The 19,214-nt window shown below is 32.4% G+C and overlaps 1 protein-coding gene across 1 annotated transcript; it reads left to right on the top strand.

The window, feature by feature from the left end:
* Window positions 1-518: 518 nt before the first annotated feature.
* On the top strand, window positions 519-18,400 carry LOC127849104 (uncharacterized). The gene is made up of 8 exons (XM_052381826.1): window positions 519-641; window positions 1,159-1,368; window positions 11,580-11,658; window positions 12,395-12,503; window positions 14,067-14,234; window positions 15,201-15,309; window positions 15,699-15,905; window positions 17,948-18,400. Exons 1-8 carry the CDS (start codon window positions 581-583, stop codon window positions 18,190-18,192), a joined length of 1,188 nt encoding a protein of 395 aa, XP_052237786.1. The 5' UTR covers window positions 519-580; the 3' UTR covers window positions 18,193-18,400.
* The last annotated feature ends 814 nt before the right edge of the window (window positions 18,401-19,214 follow it).

Here is a 19,214-nt window from a genome sequence, read left to right as displayed (position 1 = left end):
TAGTAGTAGTCTAGTAGTAGTAGTAGTAGTAGTAGTAGTAGTAGTAGTAGTAGTAGTAGTAGTTAGTATCGTAGTAGTAGTAGTAGTAGTTATAGTAGTAGTAGTAGTGTAGTAGTAGTAGTAGTAGTAGTAGTAGTATGTAGTAGTAGTAGTAGTAGTAGTAGTAGTAGTAGTAGTAGTAGTAGTAGTAGTGTAGTAGTAGTAGTAGTAGTCGTAGTAGTCGTAGTAGTAGTAGTAGTAGTAGTAGTTTAGTAGTAGTAGTAGGTAGTATAGTAGTAGTAGTCGTAGTAGTAGTAGTAGTAGTAGTAGTAGTCGTAGTAGTAGTCGTAGTAGTATAGTAGTAGTCGTAGTAGTAGTAGTAGTAGTAGTAGTAGAAGAAGTAGTAGTAGTAGTTGTAGTAGAAGTATAAGTGTTAGTATTAGTATTAGCATTATTATAGGACATTAAATGATTTAATAGTGTTCATGTTACAAGTAGAAGACAGTTCTTTTTAATTAGGGTGTTTACATTTAGTTATACATAACATTCTTAATGTGTGTATTTCAGAATAGAGGGAGCATCACGTTAAAGACTCGCCACTATGGACAGAACTGTTGTTATTCTCATAATTACATTAGCGTGGCTTCATTCGTTAAATGCAGGTAACTCGTTGATACATACATTATTGTAATCATACTCAAAACAACTTTGTATTCTTGTAATAATCAGTATTGTGTTTGATTTATGTTATTTGGATAAACGCGAGTTTATGAACACGGATACATCATAACATTCAAAATACATGTCAGTTGTCAGTATGATTTTAAGTGTATGCATTATATGGTTTGCGATTGTACATTATACTATAAACACATATAAAATATACTCACTTCATTTTGTATTAACCGTTCGTGTCAATGCATGTAAATACATCTTCTTTACCAAAGGTACTTGTCAAGAAATAATTGCGATGGTCAATTATGATTTTATTTTCAAAAGGAACTAAGTGCTCGTGGTTGCACAATACATACACTCCACATACTTCAAATCCTTGCACATTCAACCGTTAACAATCATAATGTCAGCGCGATCTATTTTTATTTACTTGTGAGTTAGCTTCGTTTCCATACACTCGGTATAGTCATGTCGTCGTTTTGTAAATGTTTCCTTTCTGTTCAGCCTTTACTAATTTGGCATTGAATAAGGCGGCAACCCAAACCGACACGCATATCGGAGGAGATGCATCATTGGCTGTGGACGGGTCTAGTTTCCAGGCATCTTCTTATGCGGACTCTGGTTGCACAAGGACCGTGTCTGAGGACGCGTCTTGGGAGGTCGATTTGGGAGACCTCTATGTGATAAATCAAGTGAAAATAATAAATAGACTAGGTAAGTATAATACTGTAGTGTTCCCGTGTTTGTGAACTCTTTATGCTAAATTCTGTATTCAACATAATCTGATATTTGATATTGACTTATAAATCAATATTAATTTAAAACAATATACGAAGCTGAACAACAGTAACTGGTCCATTTTTAATTATGATAAAAATTCTGATATAAAATATTAAAGCATTAAATTCACAATATACGTTCGGCATTTTCTCGATACTTAATGTATGAGAATGTACAGTAAAGATATATTGTGTCGCTCCTTAACGTGTTCGTATAAAACAAATTTAAGTCCAACTTCAAAAGCTTCCAAAACACTCACTGAAATAAACAAGCAGCATTTTAATAATTAAACGGCCTATTTTAATCAGATGTATGATGGCAAATGGTATGTATTAGATCGAGCGCTGAATGGATTCAAAATGAACGAAACCTGCCGAAGCCGTTTGGAAACCTTCACACATATAATTATATGGAAAAAAATTTACTTAATAAGTGAAAATGGCGAAGTAAAGGATTTAAAAAACTTGACATAATAAAATATTAATCTTTTGAAAAAATCGATATATTTGCGTTGGTAATTAAGATTTTGATTGTTATGTCAGGTGTTTAGAAGTTCAATTACTATCCAGATAGCAGTCAAATGATTAGTCACTTTATGATGCTTCCGTTGTTATAAAACGAATTGCATATAATAAAAGTCGAGTTTTATCAATTGTTCATTAGGCACATGTGTTTGAAAAGCGTGCAAGCCCGCAACCATGCCACCGTTAATCAAACACAATGTACAATTACCGGCATCCCAAAGGCGATGAACATTTGTAATATTAAAATAATTGGGGCAATTTTTGTTTTGGTAATACTGTAATTGAAATAGGTTCTTGACAAAGTAATATATAATTCCATCAACATCGACCTAATTGAATGAATTCAATGGTCAGTGTATAGGAGAGAATACTTGACTCATTTATTATATTAACTAGGCATAACATTAAATAAAAATGTGTATTATAAACAATCACGGTTTCAAAGCGATTTAATAAGGTATATAACTTCCATCAAAATTGTCTATGTATAATAAAAGCAATAAGACGTAACATCCACCACAGAAGCTCGTCTGACCAAGTTTTATAAAATTGTTTACGGGTTATTCTTATACATACACATAACTAAACATATGTAACAAACGTTGACATTTTGCAGGACATCAACTTCATTTATGAAAAACATTGCAAAGAAGGTATTACAACGTATTTTCTTATCAAACGAATAAATGCATTACTCAAAATACTAATTTAAAGTGCTTTTAGTATAGAACCATTTATAGAATCGTTCGTCAAAACTTCTTCCTATTTAAGGACTTATGCTTCAGTTTGAATGGAAATTTTGCTATACCCAGAATTTGATAACTTTTGGTAATTAGATAGAACCATCTGTTGTGAATAGAAAAATAAAATAAAATCATGGGTCGCCGGTGCTGTTCATTTTATTAGCACTTGAACAACAAGCCTATTTCAGCACAGGAACAATTCACCAATAAGGTAGTAACATAAAAACTTGAGTAAATTAATGAGCAAAGTGTTGATAAAACTATTTCTCATAAAATACATAATACTGATTTAATTTGACTGCATTTTTTTAAACCTGAATCGATTGGTTCATGTTTTTATCAATTTTTAAACAAAAACAACATACTTTCACATATGACAATAAATAAAATGCATCAAAGTCATTTTTTACATGTCTTTCTGTACCAAGATTTTTGCAAATTTACCTAAATATTAAATGAGTTATAACTGAAAACAAACATAAAAAGAAAACAATAGGTCACCTGGGTCGTTTGTTCACAAATGCAGTTTAACTGCATGTATTAAAATACAATTTAAAAACACAGTGGAAACCATGTACATGATGCAGGTGAAAGCACATACGAGAACATGTATTGCTGTATGCCAATTAAAACGTAGATTTAAATGTAAATGAAAACACAAATTTATGTAGCAAGATGAGTAAAAATAGAATGATAAAGTACAGAAGTTAAAGCAGGATGTATACAATATATTAAAGGGGCATATCAAATGTATTAAGTGTAATTCTTTACAAAACTTGACCAACCTACTAATGTATGCGAATTCAAAAGTATATTTTAATTTCAATAAAAACACAATTAATTAATAATGTGTAGCTAGATCAGTAAAGTAGCTTAATTAGTGTAGCAAACAAAAAACAAGATGGTTAATAAACATTTAAAGGGGCATATCGACATATTAGTTGTAACTCTTGACACGACTTGACAAATGTTTTATGTATGCCAGTGCACAAGTTGATTTAAATATTAGTGAAAACACAAATTATGTTTATCAAACAAATGTAAGTGTATACGGAACCAAACAAACAACAAGATAATTTCATACATTCAAAAGGGCATATCAGTAGTGTTTTGTAAATCCTGACATGATTTTACTAATGTATTGTTGTATGCAAATGTAGATTTGAATATTATAATGAGCATACAAATTATAAATGATGTGTATCGAGATCATTACATTAGGTTAATTAACTATTCAATAAAAAACAATATGTATACAATACACTTAAAGGGGGTATCAACGGTATTAATTGTGATTCTTGACATGACTTTACAAAATCACCACATCATTTGTATGCCATTGTATAAAAACGCAGTACCATATTATTGGAATTGCTAGGAAACTGAACATGAAGCACAATTGTATCTTTACAGTTCGTGTGCGATAAAAACCTAATCCAACACAAATATTGCATTTTTTTGAAAACGTTAACATACTACAAAGAAGTTTGCATTCGAATAGAGATTCTACAGAAGGCAATTATGACGTATATGGAAAAAATAATTTACTACCTAAATGAAATTCGTTTTTTATAATGAGTTTTTTACATTATAATAATCTATTAGTTTTTGATACGCCACTATAATGTAATAATACTGAAATCAGTATCTTTTTTATTTTTAAATCTACAACGACTCACATATTCTTAAGTACAGAATAAATTTTAAGAACGTACGCTGTAGTTTAACTTTTTTATTATTACATATAGCAACATGTTTGCTTGGTCCATCTTTTGCTGATATTAAAATGAAATGATAATCGAGGGTGACGGGTGTTCTTATTTGTTTTATTGAGCTTTGAAATAATTGACTATTTCAACGTGTGAGTTCACTTCGCAAATATGCCATAAAGAACAAAACTGTGCACACACGTGAGAAAACTGCTGAAATAATATAATTATCTGTGTTCATTTATAATTATGATTACAATTTTATTTTATATCATGAAACATCAAATGTATATGAACAAAGTTATTTGGAAAATTAAAAGAATATTTAATGTCTTACTTTCAATTTTTAATACCTTTACGCATAAAGATTTCATCCCTAGTTACCAAAATGACTCGTGAATTATCAAAAAGAAATAAGAAAACAGATACATGTTAACACACAAATTCGTTGGATTGATATCCCCGCCACATACACATTGTTTGTGACAGACGGGCAGACGAAGGGGGATATTAACTAAGTCACCAGGCTCTTTTGTTCACAATTACAATTCAAAATTCAACTCGCAGTCAAACAATAAATGCTAAGTTCCAACACATCAAACAATAAATGCTAAGTTCCAACACATCAAACAATAAATGCTAAGTTCCAACACATCACGACTGATAATGTACTTAATTAAATATCAGATCCTGTTTGCTCAATATAATGCGGGTAATATCTCAGATCCTGTTTGCTCAATATAATGCGGGTAATACTCAGATCCTGTTTGCTCAATATAATGCGGGTAATATCTCAGATCCTGTTTGCTCAATATAATGCGGGTAATATCTCAGATCCTGTTTGCTCAATATAATGCGGGTAATTGTTCTATAAAATGTTAGAAAAATATATCTTATTGAGAATCCATTATATACTTGTAGTTTAAATGATGTTGTTTTCCCATTCCAAAATACGGGACTTATCAAATTCCCCGATGCTGCACTTGATTATATGTCGTGCTTAAGTATTTCAGCGCGTCACACAAATAAAAATAAAGATTTAACAATAGTTAGGTAGATAGTTTTAGATTACATAGCATTCGTTTTATCTGACGGTTTGTGTGTATTATACATTGATTGCACGTGTGGTACCAGCGCGTGTTCAAATACTATGATTTACGATTGACCAGCCGGTAAATGACTTAGTGTACATCAATGTTTTTGTTAAATCAATTGCTTACCATAAAAACAAAACTTTAGATTTTTTCAAATCATATTGGTCAGAGAGAAATAAATCAAGCGAACAAAAAACAATATTATTCAATCATTACTATATGAACGTTCGGCAAGATGCAACAACATCCGCATATGATTTAGACGTATCATATCGTCGTGGATGAATAATTTTAATTTATCAGATATTCTTTGCAGTAAAATATTTAAAACAAAACTACATATAAGTTGATACCTGAAGCCGGTGTTTGAGAAATTAAAGTTATACAAGTGTTCCGATTTATTTTTAACTGTAGCAAACATGTAAAACGTACATAACGATTTTGATTATAGTGTTTATATATCACGTATATTTTGATGGCATGTTTTAAATGAATAATGATTAAAAAACAAATTGCTTAATTTGAAGGAAAGCTTTCCGTTTAAATCAAATCTTACTTGCGACACAAACATGTTCAGTTATAAGGAAGTATTGACTGTTTTTCAATAACGAGATTCATGCTTGTTGTTACAATTACGCGATAAAAAAAGTTTGTGTAGTCGTAGGGATGATGTTCGATTCTTATTATATCATTTAGGGGCTATAAATTGTATATCAATTTTCTTAAATTCATAATACTTTATCTTTTGGTATCATTCTCTTATTGAATATGCATCTCGTTTAAATTCGAATATCCGAAAAAGCATACATTCATTGCGCAACCGGTGTTACAGTCAAATCAAATTCGCGTAAAACTAAACTGCCGCGTACGTCCTTAAAATATTATCAAAGCGTAAAAGGCACTGACGTTGTTCCCTATTGAATATTTTAAGACGCAATTCAGTTTTCAAAATTATTTAATAGCTTTTATATCGCAAATTTGAAATGAACACAGCCAATTCAAATTTATAAAGAGTGTGTCTTAACGCACAGGTCGAGTTGTGTGTGCATTGTTTATCCTCATATTTATGTTATAGAGATAACTTAGACAAAATAACAACAATATGTCTCTTTTTTACGTTTTGAAAGCATTGAAACATGATGAAAGTTGTATCATGTAAACCAGTTAATATAAAAAAAAAATTGCAATCACCATAAAATCAACTGAATGATGTTTGAATAGCGAATAGCTATTACCCTAAGAATATAATTTTATGGATCAAATTCCCTTTACAAAACGTTTTTTGACACCATATACAATGTAAAATATACAATAAGAAAATTGATGAACATGAATAAAAAATAAATCTGCGAGCAGTAGTTTTAACTCAAGAATAAGTTACTCATACAGCGCTGTTTACCCTTACTGTGTTGCTGATGCATTACGTGAAACCCTATTAGTCCACTAGGTGTAAACATGTCTCTTACCTTAACATCGGTATAAGAACACTCGTACACTTGTCCGGCCTAGCTGTTTTACCCAGCTTTCCGCCTCTACATTATGCCAACAGGCACGAATGAATACATTCGAGTATTCTAAAGGCTGATTCGAGAGAAATCCCCTGAAATTTGGCTGCATCACTGTGTCTATGCGCAGCGTTAATGATGTAGAACTGTTCAATGTACGGAATTCCGGACTTATCTCTGCATTTGAAACGACACATAGACACAAAGTGTGGCCCAGTTACAATAACGCGTTAAAATCCACCTCGCAGAACACAATATCTGGATTATAAGTGGTATAAATTTATCAGGAATTCTGTGTGCAGAAACAGTGTAGTACGAAGGTTTACCAGATGGGGCAAAAATGATAGAAAGCACAACAATGCACGATTGTGATTGTCACAAGATCTGCTTTTTAATCAAAATGTGAAATAACTATACATACAAATAGTTTTTTGTAAACATATGCGAGTAATTAAACATTGGTGGCATGAATAGATTCAGGACATATTCAGGCAACATAACCGACAGGAATACGATACATTTAAGCTGTCGGTGACAAAATATGTATAATGTTACTTTTCTAAAGATTTATTGTGTATTATTAACTCGAGTGTTCAGAAAATGGTTTGATCTAAATATGATCAATAGAGTGTGTTGTGTGTGTTGTGTTTGTTAAATAACTTTTTAAAGAAGCTATCATGCTTAAAACCTGACTGTTAACTTGTTTGCAGCTGTATCACATGGACTGTTTTTCCTCAACTACTAGAAAGATGCAATGTTACAGAGCTGAGAGTATTGGTTGTGCTCATCTTAAATTATTTCTGTTGTAATAAAGCTTATTTCATTGTGTACAGTGTTTTTACTCACAGGATTACACAAAACTTAAGCATATTAGATATCCCCTTTTATGTAATTAAAATTTCAATTAACATGCTTTCTTTGCAATACAGCTTGCAATGTGAATGCCCCCGGATCGAATGATAGGGGGTATATTTTTTTTGACCCGTCTGTCTGTCTGTCATTCTGTAGCAAAACTTTAACCTTGGTGTGGTGAAAGGTCAAGATCAAGGTCATCTTTCAAGGTCAAAGATCAAATATATGGTTTCAAAGCGGCGCAGTAGTGGGAATTGTTTTTCTAACAAACACATCTATTGTTGACAGATTAAATGATCATCTAGACCCTGTTGTAAATTGTTCTTTGTGGATTTTCTATAAAATGTTATTCAACTTGCAAAGAAACAAGAACGTTAAATACCAACTTAAATGAGTACTTAATTTTATATCTAAAAATTGTCTTGTATAATTGTTTATGTTATGGGTCCCTGGTTCTGAGTCGCAGTAACATAACTGCTATTCCCATCGAGAATTAACAGTAGAAATGTTTCTTCCTATGAATCAGACTTGAGCACTGCTTTGTCATAATATGCTTATGACTTTCTTAGTTTTATCTGACTATTTCCAAACCAAAACTTAAATTCTAATTGATAAAGTATTTATTAAGTAGACATACAATCAAAAATAGTTCTCCAAAATGATAAAAAAAACAGTGAATGCAATTTTAATGTAAAGTACTATTAACTCATAAATCTGTTTTAAAATTAAATGATTAAACTAAGATATTTTTCAAAAACATCATACAAAGCAAGCAACATTGACAAATCACACGTCCAATGGTATTTCATATATCAACACGTACCTCATATATCTACATGTACGACCAATGGTCATGTAAATGGTCTGTGCGTTAAATACTGAGACATGATATAATTGGGTCTTGGAAAAGAGTGAGACATGAATTCAACGTCTAATTGTCTTAATTGTCCGAAACACAGAAACTAGAATGACCTACAACTATTTTCTATATTGCATGTTCCATATGAATTCCCCCATTATGATATTTTATTTAGACAAACACCTCTAAGTCGATCATCCTTGGCTGAAAATGTATGACAGATGGGCAGCCCGTGACCTTCTATCATTCCTTAGCCAGTGGTGGACATTTAGGCATACAGCAGATCCTGTTTGGCTGAAATTGTATGAGAATTAAATTACAAGTGGATATCAAATTCACCTATAATTTTTGGATCATTAAAATCAGTTTCGTGAATTCCACAAAGTGGTTAAAAAATTTGATGTGTTTTAATTCTATTGATTAAAACTGTGTATTAATATATGTATTAGATGTTCATTAATGTTTTATTTCCAAATGTTTTTAAACAAATCAATTAACAAAACAATTTACAATTGGCTTCTTCTAGAGTGATATTGTAATGTCATGGACTTGTGATCCGAATTTGAGTCTGATAATGGTGTTGCTGTGTAAAACTGGGCAGCATAGTTTTGGTCATTTATCTGTTGCTTAAAAATCTGTTTCATAACATCCATATCGGCTGATATTTTACACATTTAATAAATGCACAATTGGGTATAAATGTACAATTTCTATTCAAACAAATAGCCTTTTAACAAAATCATAGATGTTGCAATGGATGCGGTTTGCTTTCAATTAATACAAATGAACAAGTGTTACCAAAGCAAGGTATGAGTGTCCATTAGTTAATGCAAAATATAACTGTCAGGTAAGTGTTCATACTTTGTCGATTTGGAAACATATTGTTTTCTTTCATGAAACATAAAGTAAGGTAATATTTCGTTCTATTTTATCAATGTCGACGTTTTTGAAGAGGATGTATTTCAGTAACAAATCGTTTGTTTGAATGTTTAGGCATCGCGATAACATGTTACAGACATAAAGAATATCGCTGCTTTATCAGCACTATCAACCGAATTTCAAAATTGCATTACAAAATAATACATAATTTGTAATTGTGGAAATAAAAATATTTTCGTGCTTATGTTGATACAATTGACAACGCTGAAAACAATGTCAAACAAGATATCTATGTTTTCGTCATACAATGGAGGTAATTACGAACCGGCAAATGCTGAACGGGTCTATTAATAGCCTCGGATTATGAATGCCTTGTGCTGAGCAAAAAATACTACGTCATTAAAACCTTGCAGATAGTGGACTTTTTTAATAATTCATAAACAATCTCTTCCGCTACACTAATAATACGAACATTGTTTATTGATTCTTTTCTATATACGCTACGTTCAAAAATATTCCATTTAACACGATATTCACATAATGTTTCAATTTGTGAATAAATATTGTTTAAAAACTCAAACCTCTTGCATAACTTATACATCTCTATCTCATGCGGATGCGGCAGATGCGGTGGTTATCCAGCTGAGCGTAGTTAACAGCAGACCGACTTGAAAAATGTAGCACTATATTAGATGTTCGCAAGCTTACAACAAATAAACCATATCTGCCAATTGTATTTTGTCAAAACAAAAGTGAAACAATTTTTACATATTTAGAGGGAATGTTAACGTGTCAATAAGTTTAGAACCGAAATGTTTGCTTTACGTAAAGCTCTTTAAAATATTCGTTCATGTCGGTTGATAAAAATAATGTTTATTTATAATTGTAAAATAAGCAAAATTATGCCATCTCTTAAAGCAGCGAATTGCAAGTTTTATATTTTAATAGTTTTCGTTATAGAAAAATTTAATACGTTACATATTTCGAATTATTTGGAAGGTGTTTTTAGAACTTATCATATCCAATGGTTATTCTAAACAAATATTTTAACATCGCTCTGTGAAAATTAGGTTTAATGCATGTAAGTAAAGTGTTGTCCCAAATTAGCCTGTGCAGTCCGCACAGGCTAATCAAGGACGACACTTTCCGCTTTTACCTCGACCCTTGCACACCCATTGTCGAGAAAAAATAATAATTTAAACGTACACAAAAATGTTGTTTATGATATAATTTTTTACAAAGCCTACGTAAGAAAACTGCATTTTGTATAAATAATGGAAACAAATGCACCATGTCTTGCAAATGAAAATGCTAATGTCCTCGTAAAATTCTGATTAAAAAAGTAATGCCTAAAAGGCGCCTTCTCTAGTGCGTGCATTTGCTCATCATTTAATTAATTATCATTTACTGATGAGCCATAATACGCACATATCAATATAACTATTTATTCGACACTGATGAAACTAAATGGAAATATGGGAATATTACAGTCGAAATAACCTCGTTACAAAACAATCAGCAAACATTCACAACAAGGGGAACATATTCTCGCAATTTCTAATCAGTAATCATTATATAAAATAAAAATTATCCGGGCTGCCCAGTATGTCCAGTTTGTAAACATAACATACAAACAAAGGTTCAGCGTGTCAAATATGCTTGTAAAACAATGTTTGGGCTGTCAAAAAAACGTAGTAACCAATTTTCTCAAAAATAGCGTAGAAACAAATGTCCGTACAACCGATGTGCGGATATAGTTTATCAAGATAACATGCATACACATGTATGTGGTAAAGCGTCAATTAGGCGAAAAATTTGTCATCTCAATAGTTTGTTTCAAATTGTTATCTTTCACCTGAAATATTATTCGTGTTAAGGTCTTCACTCACAATTTGATGTTTGTATTTACACTATTTGCCACCCTTCCTACATTATACATTTGAGATGTTTATCTTTTATATTTTTGTGTTGGTATTACAGATTACGTCGTAGCACCTGATATTGATCAGTGGGTTTCTTCGATTGCAAGTTTTTCCACTGAATATACGAAAGAACCAGGGTAAGCATTATCATACTGATTGCATAAATCTAGTTCGATTACGCATCATGTGTGTGTGGTTGTAATCTTCATTTGCCACTTATGATGTCTTATCACTAAAGAACTTTGACGTACCGTAACTAGTAATTTACGTTATTAGATTTTCGGTGTTGTGTTGAGATTCCAATAGCGCATTAAAACGACGTATCATTAATCATGCTTTTGATATAGATGGTCTGCACGTTACGTCTTACAAACATCGAATTGTGACGAATTACTGGTATTGTCGAGTTAAAAATAGCGTGAGGGCAATCGGAATTGGATTTGTAATAATTGCAACTTAACTTATTAAGAGATCGGTTTGTGTATTTTGTGTTGTGGTAAACCGTATGTTAATTGGTCAGTGCCAATAATAAAGGACCAGTTTCTATTACTGTTCACCTGGTGTTGAAGCTGACTTTTTCTTCGTTTATTAGTGTCTACTGACCAGCAAATTACAACTTATCATATATAATAATTTCCTTTATATTTACCATAAGTGTTGTTTTCAATAGGAACGCGGCTTGTTTTATCTTTGGACCAGCGAATGGTAATTACCAACATAAGTGGCTTCCATAGAAACAGTCTTAGCTAATAATGTATTTGGGCCAAAAATTAAAGCCTACCATAATATTTGTTTATATAATAAGATTTTCGGCTTGTTGTGCCTTTGGACCAGTGGATTGCTACGAATACTATTTGTTATTTTCATTATAAGATGGACCGCCAGTGAGATGATTGGAGCAGCTAATGTATATCCGAACTATGGCGATATAGAAGGGACATGGGCTCAAAAAGATAAGGGGATAGGAAATGAGTTCATTGAGGTATGTGCTGCTTTTGTAAGTGACTGGTACATATGTGTGTATGCGAAGCAATTACATGGGACAACAACAAAACTATAACCATTATTGTATGTACATACGGTGTAAGATCGTATCCACTGTGCGGTACATTATTTTCTTTGTCTTGAAAGATAACACGAACTAAAATTTACTTGCGGACTTTATTTGTACTCAATTTTATAAAATGTATTTTGTTTGCTGGTATGAGTATTAAATTACTCCCAAAAATTTACAAAAAATATACTTTACAAGATAAAAACGACAACAACAAAAGTTACATATAAACATCAGACAAGTGAACAATAAATCTAAAGTGTATGGGTTAATTAAATAATATAAGATTCTTCCAGTTATAAGTGAAACAATAAATTATTATTTTCGTTTCAAATAACCAATTATGATCTTTTCTGACTGTTGGAAATAAAATCGTATTCACCTTTCAATTCCTTTATCCACATGTTATTCTGATAAAGCTGTCTTTTAGATATTTAAAGGCCATGCGCGTTTGTACATTATCAAGAACACAAAATAACTATTCATATTTTTTGTCTAAAAATTATACCATGTAACACAATTCCAAAACTAATACATATATTTTCAACTGGTATAACCCCTGAATATATATTCTGTGTTTCATGTCTGTATTTTTTGTTTAAAGGTTCAATATAATGAAAGAGTTTATATCTTAAAATTACGTGCATGTATCAGTATATATGTATTTAAAAGACAAAATCAACAACACACAAATTGCATTAATTGCCAGTATGGCGATTCGTAAAAACAAACATTTTTACATAGTAAGCCTCCGGATACCACAATGTGTTTTTATTTATATTTTTTATAACAATATAAACAAATTTGAATAGTTTGAATCTTTCCAATCAAATGCCTGAAACGTCCAAACAAATGCCTAAAACGATCGTGCATCATTTAAGGTTGAATATTTTAAGGACTTGTAGACTTCATTTGTAAAACCGAAATTATGCGAAATTATAAATTTATACTTGCAATGCATATACATTATGGTTTGGATTGAAGAATAAACGTAGTTCAATGAAGAACGACGAACACTTGTCCGTATATTTATTTAAAATCTAGCATGTGATGTCTGACCCCTAATGTACTAACCAGGGTATTTACGAAAAAAGTATTTTATTCATAAAATATAATATTTCGCTCTTCATTTCTGAAAGTATTCCCAGGGTATTGTGTTACTTAAAACATTGACGTTTGTACGTTTTGTTACGTATATTAACGTTATATGTTCGGACTGTATCCATGATATTCTTCAAAACTATGTATCTGTGTTGTTGTTTTTTTCACGATCGTCTTCTTTGATTCATGTTCAACCGTATTTATCAATCTCTAATGATTGCACAATAATGGTGCGTAGTGCTTGCTTGTCTTTCGAAATCTGTTACAAACAATATCGTCACTTCACAAAACGTTAATCCGTGAATTTCGCATTAAACGCAAAAGTATTCATATTTGATTCAAATGAAGCTCTTCATATACATGTACTTAGACAAGTTAGTCTTATTTCAGGTAATGTTTACGACGAAAGTTTACGTTTCTAAAGTTGATATCTACGAGACGGAGAATTCTGGGGGCGTGACGTCAATCAAGGGGCGTCAATCAGGGCAGTGGATCGTTCTGTGGTCAGGGGCCGCAAGTCATATACAGAACGTCCGCATTTTCAGTCCGCCCCTATTGGTACGCAGTGTTTATTTTTATGTAGATAATTGTTGGTGCTATATTTCATCAAATGCGGGCAATGCCTTCACCTAATAGCAAATGGCTACAAAAAAGCGAATTTGGCTTAAGTAATTTCCATTAGGCTATAAAAAAAATCCATAAAACCGATAAAATGTGAAAAATGTATGTACCCTACCGTAAATTTGGATGAAGAATATTTATAGCCAGGGGGATCCGTGTTGGTAAAAATGTAGACTGCAAAAATGTAAATGGTATAAAACGATATTGCACTGCTTTTGGTGTCTTGATTATATAAGAGCAGACACTTCTGCGAAGATTGCACCCAAAACAATAAAATGACGACATTTCGTTTCATTTTATTAATTTTGTGGTTCCGGTGAATTATTTGAAGATCAAAAAATAAAAATAGAAAACGTTTATATTCGTCATAACATCAACACTTGTAAGTTAGACAATTTATATATAATCATTTGCAGAAGATTTGTATGATCGATACCTTTTCCGATGAAAATATACTGCAATATCATACCGACGTAAAACACGAGTTATTAACGCCTGCGTCGCTTTGTAAGATAGTTTTAAAGCCTTTCGGTAGAATATTGAATAAGTGTAGAGTGTTTGGATTGAACGATGCGGTATTGGGTTCAATTTCCTTAACAATTAGATTTTTTGTTGGTTTATCAACTTTTTCAAGGGACATTGCAGTACAGACTTGTTCAATGGCCCTATCAATTTGGACGTTATATGAGGTTATAACTCATAAATATATCTTACCATCGGTAATACCATATATAAAAGTGATGACCTTTACGGATAAATAAAATTTGTCAAATTACCGAAAAGTGACTCAACACCGGAATAATGACACGATATAAATGCAGCCCACCGTCTGCTTTCTGATCTTAGAGTTGGTAATATATTAAGTTCTTACAATATTGTACTTGTATTTGACTTTTTTACTAGACGACCGAATGTTTCACGAATCATATCCGCATCGAGGTGGACACTTCAATTTCAAACTCGTGGGTCGAAATAGATGCAGTGAAGCTGCATGGGAAAGAAAACATACAAGGTAAACATAATATACAGATTGGAAATGTATATTTTAACAGTACAACATATTTTGTTCAACATCCGCACAGAAATATAAATTGTTCCAAGAATACCTCGATGCAAATATTTTCCGACATAACACCACTTTACCATGTAAAATAACATATATTTATATACTATTAATACGTTTTATATGTTATTGTTTTTTGGAGGATTTTTGTCGCTTATAATTTTTATAAACTGTGCATAAAATTATTTTTTAAGACACTTGCAGTGATATTCCATACATTCCTTAAGGAGGATATAGTAATGCGATGCGTTTGTTTCTATTTTTTACATACACATTTAATGTGTGCGTTGCTAAAATTAAGGATCAATTTATGTCATTTACTTTTTGGTGCATCACAGTCGGACGTTTGCAAGACGTCGAGGTATATTTCGCTAGAGAGAAAAACGCATACACGTTAGTCAATTATCAAGCTGGTGTTGCCGGTGACAGTGTTACTTTCACCGAGGATATGTTTGCACGCTGGATCAAAGTCACACGACGAACGCCTTTTAAAGCACTCAGCTTATGCGAGGTGTTGGTTTACGGTTTTCTGCCGGATGACACAGGTAAGAACACGTGTTGTTGTTTTTTAATTGCCTTAGTTTTCCTATTTTTGTTCGCGCATGCGCAGAAACTCAAAATCTTAAAATCCCAAATTCTGGGCCATTTAAAGGACTCGAACGCTGCACCAATACCCAGATTCACTTAATCAAAGCTATTTTTATATAGATCATTTTCTTTAATATGGTATTTCTAACTATTGTATTTTGGAATGAAGAGCATATGCCGTTCCAAAATCGCTTTAAGGACTGGCATACTAACTTAGTGAACCGAATCTAAAATAATTACTTTTTAATTGTTGCAACGATCTGCTTTCTAAATAGTTAGCTATTTGACGTATTGCATAAATCGTTAAACAAGACATCTTCCGTCCTTCCTTCCTTCCGTAAAACCGTCGATCCTTCCATAATTTAGTCTGAACGCCCGTTGTGTTGAGTGTTACTCGAAAAGTATTGAAGGAATTCTAATGAAACTTTATGTAATGCCTGGAGGTAAAATGTACTAAAACGTACCCGGGAATTCTAACGCTAAATTGGTTGTTGTCGGCTTTTTTCATATTAATTATGTTCATATTTATGTCAATATTTTGCAAAATTGCTTCTATTGCAGGTTAAGGTGGGTTTCGTTTAAAAAAAATTCGTATTCCGTGGCGTGTTTTACGATATCGGATTTTTGGTGGGAATACAACTCGGAAACAGTCTGGCCGGGACCGTTTTAGTTTATTTTCCGTACCCGTGGTACATTTAAGTATAATTAAGAGTACCCAGGGCACACTTAAGTAGTACCCGAGCCGACAATGATCATTTGTGACGTGAAATTTCTTGCAACTTTAGTAAGAAAAAAATATGAAAATGGAATATGATAGTGAATAATTTTCTGTTGAACCGTACATGTATGAGACGGAATTCATTGGTTTTCAGTAAACAGTATTTTCTTATTCTGACTCGGAAAGCGTTTGCCGATGCTCAAGATTACCATTGTGTTGGGAATACATAATTGTTTGATTTTGCTTTATGCAATGCCGGTAACAAAACACATTTGAAATATTTTGATATGGTTGATTGTAATTCTACAATCGCGTTGAATATGACTATGTTGTACATTTCAAAATTATCGACACTGAAAAGATACTTGCAAGAATTCTGAATTGATTTATTGAATTTTAAAATACAAATTAATGTTAAAATACAATTTTAATTCGGATAATTAGTATTACTCAGAAATGCAAAACTGTTAATGGTTATAAAATCAATGCTAATAATTATTATCAATGCACAAAACCACAAGCATATTGTAATTTATTGTGAATATTTCAATATAACATACTGAATGGTATTAGAAAACATATTAATAATATTCATATTATTCTTGTTGTCTTAAAAAATGTAACTGATCTATGTAGAAAACAGTATGTTATTTGGCTTAAATATCATTATAAGTAAGTTTAAATAGTGTTTTGTAATTTCTTATAAGTTGAAGAAATATAATTTATAAGCACGCGTCACATTTTTGATGATTTCAATATTTTGGAGACCCAGACCATAATTACCATATCTGAAATTATCCGGACGATCTTTGCACCCGAAAGGAACAAACTAAGCCATGTCGAATAACGTTTTTCATGCAAAAAAACTTATTGCAACGCAGGTTTAAATAAAACTTAACGAAAAACTAACAAAATTACACGACATTCATTGTCAAATTTGACGTTCACTGCGAAATGTTCAAGCTCAAATGCGTAATAAGGATATTTTTACCTATAAAATAGCATATTTCATTATAAACATGACCGTTTACACATGCATTAATTTGTGTTAAATTGACTTGAAAGAAAATTCATCTATCAATCGAGGACATTAATATTTCTGTTGTTTGATTCAACAAATAATTAAAACAATGACATTTTCTCAACATCGAAGGCCAATGCCTCAATATTGTGTAAACAAACTTCTTAGGGGAGGGGGTGGACAAGCAATACTACCAGTGACAGCACTTGTTAGTTGTCATCTTCGGGGGAACTAAACATCTCGTTCTTATCCTTCCATAGCGACCTTCCGGCGTCTGTCATCTCACAAACCCATAGGCACTTCACTGAAGGTCATCAACAGTTTGACGTCAGTGATGAAATGCGCCGCGCACTGTGACCGCCAGATGGCGCCAAGATGTAGGTCAGCACAGTACAACCCGTCAACGAAAACATGCTCTCTGTACCAGTGGTTTGACAACGCCTTGAACACAAACGCTAACTCCGTCATGCTCGTACGTGAATATGGAGTGCGGTTTCTTACATAACCAAGAATCCGTCTAATTGAAGGGACAAATCGACGGCTGGTTATGGTACAATTATCATCAATACGTTTAAACTATATGGTTGCAAAGCATATAGATCTATGTTTTAAAAGTACGTTTTATGAAATGTGTAATTCCATTTGTGTATCAACACACTTGTTAAAAAATGTCTCATAATCGCATCGTATAATGAATTATTTAAATTCGTCAATGCACTTTGTTTGTCTGTAAATAGTTCAATGTCGTGTTGGTTTGGTCAAATTTTATGTAAAATGTAATGGGAATGTCTTGATTTTTTTGTCGAGTGAAATTAGGCGACGATGGTTTATTGCTTTAACGGCACTGAGTCTACGTTGTCATCGGGTTGAACAATTATGCTCACCTCGTCACTCCGCTGTATATTGGGCGTGATCTGTGAAAAGGGGATTTAATGCATGTGCGTAAAGTGTCGCACCACATTAGCCTGTGCAGTCCGCACAGGCTTATCATGGACGACACTTTCCGCTTTGATGATATTATTTCGTTTCAAGACAGTCTCTTCTTATCAAAAATCTTGTTTAATCGGAGAATGTCGTTCCTTATTAGCATGTGTAGACTGCACAGGCTAATCTGGGACAACACTTTACGCACATGCATTAAACCCCCCTTTTCACAGAGCACGGACCATGTTTCGTTCAACTGTTTGTGTGTTTCGTTTGTCTGATTGGCATTGCTTTTTTGTTTTGTTTGGTATATCATACATCCATATAGCTCCGCATCCTAAGAGTTAACATAATTTGAACAAGTTGCATATGTTTAAGCAATATCTTACATACAAAGAGCCCAGCTTATTAATGAATTAACAGATACATGTTTCAGAACGATGTCAGATGGCCAATACAGATGCTACCTTATAAATAACGTCAAACTAAACGAGAAGAACGCACCAAGTTAATTACTCATTGCTGACCTCTCTTATTAGACATGTCTTTGATATGCAGGCGATCCATTGATTGTTGTATAATTTCATGTAAATGGCGGGCTGA

The sequence above is a fragment of the Dreissena polymorpha genome, chromosome 10 (genome assembly GCF_020536995.1).
Source record: "Dreissena polymorpha isolate Duluth1 chromosome 10, UMN_Dpol_1.0, whole genome shotgun sequence".
NCBI classification, from domain to species: Eukaryota; Metazoa; Mollusca; class Bivalvia; order Myida; family Dreissenidae; genus Dreissena; species Dreissena polymorpha.
The sequence above is the reverse complement of the archived record's forward strand: the minus strand, read 5'-3'. Positions and strand labels throughout refer to the sequence as shown.